General features: G+C 39.7%; 1 protein-coding gene across 1 annotated transcript in view; it reads left to right on the forward strand.

Annotated features, from left to right (window-relative positions):
- COL4A3 (collagen type IV alpha 3 chain) overlaps nt 1-9,263 on the forward strand; it is an 86,074-nt gene that overhangs the window by 30,670 nt on the left and 46,141 nt on the right. The window contains exons 19-23 of the mRNA XM_055079438.1: nt 593-677; nt 2,118-2,153; nt 3,753-3,917; nt 7,589-7,681; nt 8,182-8,277. Of these exons, the coding sequence (XP_054935413.1) occupies nt 593-677; nt 2,118-2,153; nt 3,753-3,917; nt 7,589-7,681; nt 8,182-8,277 (475 nt within the window). The remainder of the gene's footprint in view (nt 1-592; nt 678-2,117; nt 2,154-3,752; nt 3,918-7,588; nt 7,682-8,181; nt 8,278-9,263) is intronic.

Consider the following 9,263-nt stretch of genomic DNA (forward strand, 5'->3'; position numbering starts at 1 on the left):
GGGGGCTTCCCTGGTGGCGCAGCGGTTGCGCGTCCGCCTGCCGATGCGGGGGAACCGGGTTCGCGCCCCGGTCTGGGGGGATCCCGCGTGCCGCGGAGCGGCTGGGCCCGTGAGCCATGGCCGCTGGGCCTGCGCGTCCGGAGCCTGTCCTCCGCAACGGGAGAGGCCGCAGCAGAGGGAGGCCCGCATACCACAAAAAAAAGAAAAAAAAAAAAAAAAAATCAGAGTTGATCATATGTTGTAAGAAGTCACTATTTTGTGAAACTTTAATTTCTGTATACATATTGACACATATATAGATATGTATATGTATATTTAAATGTGTGTATGTGATTTGGGCCACATCATAAAATGTATTTCTAATTGAAAGCCCATGAAATATATGATATCATGATACCAGATTAACTTTTATTTTTAAATGTATCCATCCCATATACTTAACTGCCGTATCCTTCTAACACATAGACCTATGAATTCAGGAAAATAAGGAAAGTATCATTTTAGACAAAAAAGAAGAAATTGAAGTAATTGCATTTGGCGAGCTGTCCATAAATAGCTGTCTTTTTCTTTATTAATTTCTTTTTCCTTTAAGACAGAATATTATGATGCATACCAGGAAAAGGGAGATGAAGGAATTCCCGGCCCGCCAGGGCCCAAGGGAGCTCCTGGCCCACAGGGTGAGAATAAATTTCTTCCTAAAGCATTTGCTGATCATTCCATGTCTTTCTTTCAAGGCAAAATGTGTAGCATGTGTTTACAGACCCAGAATTGGCAAGAGGAGAAGGGAGGTCTCCTAATGTTCATAGGTGGTGATATTTCTTGGTGTTTCCTAACTTTCATATTTTCATAAGAAGATTCCATAGGTGGTATACAGTAGAAGGTAACTGAATTATCTTTATGTAGGAAAGCATAACGTTCAAGTCTGGTAGGAAGACACAAACATGGCTGGAGAGCAGGAGGAGGGAGCGTCCGAAACCAGCAATCTCAGTGGGATACAGAAGAGAAAATGGAGCCCCTGAAGAGCTATAATTTGAGCAAATTCACACAAATAGTGACAAGAAGGAACTGAAGTCCTGGTTTTCTGACTTCCAGCACCATGAATTAAAGTCACATTTACTTACGTTCTATCCCTTTTGATAGATTGCAAGGATCTTGGCTAATAGCTCTTATCTCTTACTACACATTAAAATCCCCAGGATCTGCTAAATAAGAACCATGTCCAGGTCCCATCCCTGTGATTCTGATTTAATTGCCTGGAGGAGGGCCCTGGATACTGGCAGATCGTTAAAGCTCCCCAGATTAATTCTAATGTGCAACAGGATTAAGAACCACTGATCTAGGAAAATTATTGATATAAATAAGATTTCAAAGAAGAATTTTACTTAAGAGAGGTAAAAGTCTCAGTGTACTTAAACAAATGGAAAGATAAGTATTAGACGTAGATTTTTTTAAATCTGATATGCTTACTATAAATCACTCACATACATCAAAGAATTAGAGCCCTACGCAGTGTTACAGCTACAAGCGATCTGAGATGGATCCAGACCAAACTCATATTCTTGACAATTCCAGCTGTTTGATATTCTGGCATCTGAATCATCCCAGCAAAATACCAAACACAGAGCAGACTCTTAGGAAGTGTCTTGTTGAATTATTTGAAGATGATAAAGTAGCATGATTTACTTTTTTAAAAAAATTGAAGTATAGTTGATTTACAATATTATATTGGTTTCAGGTGTACAACATAGTGATTCAATATTTTTGTAGATTATACTCCATGTAAAGTTATTACAAAAAATGGCTATATTTCTCTCTGCTGTACCATATATCCTTGCTTCTATTTATTTTATACATAGTAGTTCATGTCCCTTATCCCCTACCCCTGTCTCTCTTCCCTCCCCCCTTTTGAGTGCTAGACATCTAAGATGAACTTAGTTTCTTCTTTACAGTTTGTTTAAATGAGTGAAGTTTTCTCATATTTACCTATGTGAGAGTGGAGAAAAAGTATGAAAAATGTATTATTATATAATTATTATATTGTCATCCAAGATTTCAATAACGGGGGGAGGGGATATTTACATCTTTGTAAACAATTAATTGCTATTATGTATTCACAGGTCCCAGTGGTCCCCCTGGAGCCCCTGGAAGTCCTGGTACGTACATGTGTCTCAGGATACCGATACAAACGCTATTAAATGGAAAACACACTGCTCTCTAGTGAGTCTACAGTATTTACATAAGACAAATGTTTCATTAATTGATATACAAGTGTTTCCAACTTCTTAATCGTTAACTTTGTGACCTGCAGGGGAAAAGGGAGTGGAAACTGACACAAAGTAATATAGAAATGCTCTTTTTTACTTCTCAGTAGTTTTAACAAAGTGTAAGACAGTAACTTCCCTGTAAGGAGCAGAGGCTTGAAGCTCAGAAGAGGCACAGAGCTAGAAAAATAATAATTTTATGGCAACTAGGCTGCTTAAAATGAGTTTTCATAGTGTATCACAAGTTGCCTAAAGACACATAGATTACAGCTTTTGTGTAAAGTTTTAATTTTTAAAATAAATTGTTAGTGGTACATAGACAATTCTGTGAAGTGGAAAAATATCCGTGAGTCATTAGAGTGGTTGCCTCTTGAGAGAGGAAGAAGAGTAGGATGGTTAAAGATTAACCACAGTAGCCTCAGTTATAACTGTCATACTGTAATGTGTCATTTTGTAAAGGAGACAAAACTAAGAACAAAATAGCAAAGATTTGGTAAGCCCTGCCATTGATTATATTTTTCTCCGTACTATGCTGTATATTTAAACTATTTCATAATTTTGAAAATGAATTAAAATTAAACAGATTGAAGAACTACATGTATATTATAATCCTATTGCAAAAGAAAAAGATAAATGGATAAATATTATGTGTACTTGCATATGCGTGGAAAAATATATACCAAACTCTTAACAGCAGGAATTTCTTGAAGTTGAGACGATGCAAAAGGGGATTTTAAAGGTCTGACCAATTATTAAGAAAGACTTCCTTCCAAGTAATGAATAGGATGGTTTAAAAAGCCAGCAAGTGAAAATTAAAAAGCTCTAAAACAGATGTCAATTCGAAAGATTATTAGCCTTTAGGCCAAAATCTTCATGCTCAATAATCAGAAATAATCGGATATTACCCCCACTGGTTTCTCAGCAGAGATTCTTAACTGTGAGGCAGAGATTTGAGACTGCCCTTCTCACAACCAGCTCATTTTAGGAGGGACAGAGGAAGGGGGTTTTGTATCACCTGGCATGGCTTCTCCCCCAGGAGATGCCTGCCTCCCCCAGGGTACCCTTTAATATAACTAAGATGATTGTCAAGATTAAAGTCCAATTACAATTTTCTCTCTTTCTCATTTGAGACACTGAAAGATAGGCATCTTCTAGTCTCTAATTTTAAAAATTTATAAAATAACATATACTGAAGAATTTCTCCTGAAGTCCTTTTGAATCGAGACTACAGTGCATACCAACCTCTGTTTCAACCCCTTGTAATAAGTCACATAAATTACCTTGTTGGAATGGAATGGTCTGAGCTCTGCTGTATTGTGATAGTTTAACAAGGCCACAGATAAGGGACATCAGATAATTCACTTTTATATGCTCTATATACTTTTCAATTGTACAACTTTTATAAGAATATATCACTTTTTGCAATTGAAAAACAAACGTATATTAACCAGGGAAACATTTAAAAAACAATAAACGATTATTTTCTCCAAGGGTCATCAAGACCTGGCCTCCAAGGAGCCCCTGGAGTACCAGGAGTAAAAGGAAGTAAAGGGGAGCAAGGACCCCCAGGAAAGAACGCAGCGGGGCTTCCCGGGTCCCCTGGCTGGCCTGGTTCACCAGGCCCTACAGGGTTGCCAGGACCTCCAGGACCACCAGGTAAAGATGCCCTTTTGCGTACGTTGCCCGGTGACAGAGATGTGCCCATCAGGGGCGATGAACCTTACACGCAGCTTGGCCATCAGTGTGGACCGTAGGAGTTATCTTTCCACTGGAGTTTCATTTTATTAGCTCTCTGTGGAAGCAGCTACGGTGGCAGGGCTACTCTGCGAGCGCAGCCCAGTGTTAGCCTGAGTTCCCACAGAGGGCGGAGCAGGAGGCAGGGGCAAGGGGAGAGGAGCAGGGAAGGAATGACCATTATCAAGTTGGCCTAGGCCAAGTGCAACTGCCCATTCAGTCCCTGGAGGCTATCTTCCAAGAAGCTGTATAACTTTGTCTCAGGATCATCTTTCCTGGGGGGACAAAGAGGCAAGAATTTCCCCACCAGCCCCTATTTCGCATGGGTCAAAGTTGTGCCCCACAGGACGGGACTAACACCCTGCCATCCCCCCCCCCCGCCCCGCACAGACACACACTTCCAGGCGGTGCTGGCATGGCTCCTGGGGCATCCTGTGGCTTGTCATCAGCAGGGATGGCAGGAAGCCCCAGGACAGGAGGCTAGAGGTGTGCAACATGGACCAAGGCAAGATGCTGCCCGGCAAAGTGGGTCAGAAACCACAGAGCTGCAGCCCAGAGGCTCTGAAGCGGTACCTGGAAGTTCTGATGAAGTTATCCTTTTCTCTCCATCCCCTGATAGAGCCACTTCGCAGTCTGTGTGTGGCTGATAGGTATATAGAACCTCAGGAACATACAGATAGCTCTATATATTTAAAAATGCCTTTCCTGGCAGATTCCTGGGAGGGCTTGTGTTTTATACCCAACCCTCCTACTAGCCTTAAGAATCTTCCATGCGTCAGTGATCTTTTTAAGAAAGGAAGAAACATTATTTATAGACAATATAATTATAAACGTAGAAAATTAAAAAGAATAATCTGGAAAACTCTTAGTATTAATAAAATAATTCAGTTAAGTGTCTAGTTATATGAGCAATATTAAAAATAGAGGGAGTTCCCTGGTGTTCTAGTAGTTAGGATCCGGCACTTTCACTGCCGTGGCCCGGGTTCAATCCCTAGTCGGGGAACTAAGATCCCAGAAGCAGCGCGTCACAGCCTAAATAAATAAATAAATAAATAAATAAAAGCTTTCCTTTAGGCTAACAACAATCTAAGAAATTATCCTATTACTAGAAGACAATGTCTAAGAACAAACTGTTAAGCTATGGAGTGGATCTATGTGAAAAACTAAGCAAAACAAAACTCAGCAAAAATACTTTACTGTATAGCAGGGATTGGAACAACTTCTAGCCCTCCAAGTATTTTTCCAGGTGTAGGTTTTGTGTCCTCATTTTATTGATGACAAGCCTGATACGCACAGCTCACAAAGCTCAGGAATGTTCAAATCAGGATCTGGCCCACAGGGCACCTGCAGTAGAACAGCTCCCTCTCCAAAGGCACCATGTTCCCTCGCCCTTCAGAGACCGTTCTTGTTTCTTACCCTTTCTTCTCTAAGCAACACCTATCTGTCCTTCCTGTTGGAGCTTCAAAGTCCTGCAGAAAGTTTTCACTGAGCCCACCTACCTCTTATAACACTCAAGTTTATCCTGATCATAGAATTTTCCACATTGCTTGTCTGAGTCAGTTCCCCCTATGAGACTCAAAGCTCTTTGAGGTCAGGGAGTGTCTCATTTACTCTTTGAAGCCCAGCATACAGCATGGGGGCTGGAACATTGTAGGTACTCAAATATTTGTTGAATTAAATATGAAATGAATATGAAAATCTATAAGTATCTACAAATGTATAAATGTAAAAGTATACATGAGTCTACGTTAAGTATAAAAGTGCCATAATACTTTACTTTTTTTTCTATTTTTTACATTCAGTTTGTTTTATTGAAGTATAATTGATGTACAACATTATAGTAGTTTCAGGGGTACAACATATTGATTCAATATTTGTATATATTATGAAATGATCATCACAGTGTCGAGTTAGTGTCTGTCACCATACGTAGTTACAATTTTTCTCTTGTGATGAGAACTTCTAAGACCTATTCTCTTAGCAACTTTCAATTATGCAATACAGTATTATTAACTATAGTTACCGTGCTGTATATTTCATCCCTATGATGTATTTGTTTTATAAGTGGAAGTAGATTTTACCGTTCAGAGATAACTACCCATTCAACTTAAAGACACAGATAACCGGATCACAAAATAAGCATTCTTTTCATAATGGAACAGACATAATATAACACATACATATTCCATCCAAATTAAATGTTTCCACTGTTACCTGTTGCTCTGAAATTTGGGGAAGCTATAGGTGCTGTTTGTACATATTTAGTTTCATCAGCATTGCCTTCAACCTATATTGGAAATGGCAAGACCAAAAATTAGATCATAGAACACAGCAATTTGAGAGAATTAACTATTGACTGTACCATTATAATAGCAGATGTATGTGGAAGACTGGGAACAGCTTTCTTGAAAACCTGCTTTAAGAATGACAAACTCTACCATATCATCCAATAATCCCAGTCCTGGGCATATATCCAGAAAAGATGAAAACTCTAATTCGAAAAGATATATGCACTCCAATGTTCATAGAAGCCCTGTTTACAACAGCCAAGACAAGGAAGCAACCTAAATGTCCATTGACAGATGAATGGATAAAGAAGATATGGTATATATATATATATATATATATATATATATATATATATATAATGGAATATTACCCAGCCATGAAAAATAATTCAATAATGCCATTTGCAGCAATATGGATGGACCTAGAGATTATCATACAAGTGAAGTAAGTCAGACAGAGAAAGACAAATATCATATGATATCACTTATATGTGGAATCTAAAAAAATGATACAAATGAACTTATTTATAAAACACAAACAGACTCACAGACACAGAAAACAAACTTACAGTTGCCAAAGGGGAAAGGAGGGGGTGAGGGATGTATTGGGAATTTGGGATTCACAGATACACACTACCATATATAAAACAGATAAACAACAAGGACCTACTGTATAGCACAGGGAACTATATTCAATATCTTGTAATAACTTATAATGGAAAAGAGCCTGAAGAATATATATATACATATATATGTAAAACTGAACAACTTTGCTATACACCTGAAATATTGTAAATCACCTATACTTCAATAAAAAAAATTTTTTTTAAAGAATGACAAATTCTATTGATGTGAATAAGCAATGGGGAGAAAACAAATGATGCCCAAGTCAGAATCCATTTTTTGCACTCGGTATAGATGAGACATCTACAGTCTGTCAGGAAAATACAATGTATCGGAAATACACAGAGGAATGAGATCTGACCTTTTGCCTAAAGATGCTAAAGGGATAGTCTTGGAATAATTGCAAACAACTGAATAAGATAGCATGAGTTGATCATGTGCCAATAAATACCATCTAGTGAGCTTTCAAAGAACCACTGCTTCCTTATTAAAAATATCACATGTGTAACGTGAAAGGAAAAGCTGGTCAGTCTTTTCAGTTGCGGACAACCTTCACAAGACTCAGCTTCCAAAACAGAGATGGGGAAATGCATATAAAATAAAGACATTACTAAAACACTTGCTAATTGAACAAAATACTTAAAGAAATAAAAAACTAGCTTTGGTGTTTTCTCTTTGTAGGTGGTATTGTTTTTCGCAGAGGTCCACCTGGAGACAGTGGACTTCCAGGCCATACAGGGTCTCCAGGAATCCCAGGAGTCGATGGGCCCAAAGGTTGGTTCAATCAGTGGTGTTTCTCTCCTAGCATAAGCCATTCTCATCATCTTTATTATCGCTGATTTTATATTTCCCTGAGACAATAATGACCCCAAAATAGCAGACAGTCAGAGACGGCTTCTTTTCCAAAAAGATTACCTAACGGTATTTATTTATCTGGAAATGAATCATTTATTTAGCACCTGTGCAATAAATCATTGGCTCTTCCTAGAATGTGGGTTGTAGCCTGCACTCTAGGAGAGAAACACTGAAATAGTAAATATTTAATACTAGGCTCTTGGGATTTCCTCTCTCAGAATGCAAAAAATAAGCTCAGATAAAGTAGGCAGATATAATAGATGAATGATGTTTTTATTAATATGTACAATGTCCTAAATGATTTTCACTACATGAAAAAATTTTTAGACGTAACAAATGATCGTGTGGCTGGAAAATATCTGTCCTTTGTAAGGACTCGGCATGGGTTTGTGAGTGATGCAAGTGTGTTCTCATTGCAGGGGAGCCAGGCCTTTTGTGCACACAGTGTCCTTGGGTCCCAGGGCCTCCAGGGCCCCCAGGATTGCCGGGGTTAGATGGCGTAAAAGGATTCCCAGGTACAGACAATTTGAACACGAGTATCTTTTCAAGTACCGAAAGGGTCGATTCATTGGGCAGGAAAAAAAGGCATCAGACTGCTAGATGTCAGGATGTGGTTTATATGAATTTGGAGGGAGACTTTCAAAAACACACTCTGTTAACATAAAGTAAGCCAAAAATCCCATAAAAGCTGGCATTTCCCCTTATTCCGTCTTAGTTGCTGAACTCTAGCAAACCACTGTGTTATCCAGGAATTGTAAACTCACATTTCTACAGGGGACCAGCTGGTAACTCAGAGGAGTGAAGCAGCCATACCAAACACACACCACTTTTTTCTTCCATAAAGAAATAAGCCCTAGGGGCTTCCCTGGTGGCGCAGTGGTTGCGCGTCCGCCTGCCGATGCAGGGGAGCCGGGTTCGCGCCCCGGTCTGGGAGGATCCCACATGCCGCGGAGCGGCTGGGCCCGTGGGCCATGGCCGCTGAGCCTGCGCGTCCGGAGCCTGTGCTCCGCAACGGGAGAGGCCGCGGCAGAGGAAGGCCCGCATACCACCAAAAAAAAAAAAAAAAAAAAAAAAAAAAAAAGAAATAAGCCCCTGGGACTTCCCTGGCAGTCCAGTGGTCAAGACAGACTCTGGGCTTCCACTGCAGGGGGTGAGGGTTCGATCCCTGGTTGGGGAATTAAGATCCTGCAGGCTGAGAGACGTGGCCAAAAAAAAAAAAAAATGAAAGAAACTCTCTCCCATTCTCTTTTTCAAGAGACATGCCCCTTCTCAGTCTAATTTTTCATGTCCCCCCTTTTGATCTCATCATGGGCACATGCACTATTTCACATTCTTCTTTTTTTTTTTTAACATCTTTATTGGAGTAAAATTGCTTTACAATGGTGTGTTAGTTTCTGCTTTACAACAAAGTGAATCAGTAATACATATACATATGTCCCCATATCTCCTCCCTCTTGTGTCTCCCTCCCACCCTCCCTATCCCACCCCTCTAGGTGGTCAC

The sequence above is a fragment of the Physeter macrocephalus genome, chromosome 2 (assembly GCF_002837175.3).
Source record: "Physeter macrocephalus isolate SW-GA chromosome 2, ASM283717v5, whole genome shotgun sequence".
In the NCBI taxonomy this organism is placed as follows: Eukaryota; Metazoa; Chordata; class Mammalia; order Artiodactyla; family Physeteridae; genus Physeter; species Physeter macrocephalus.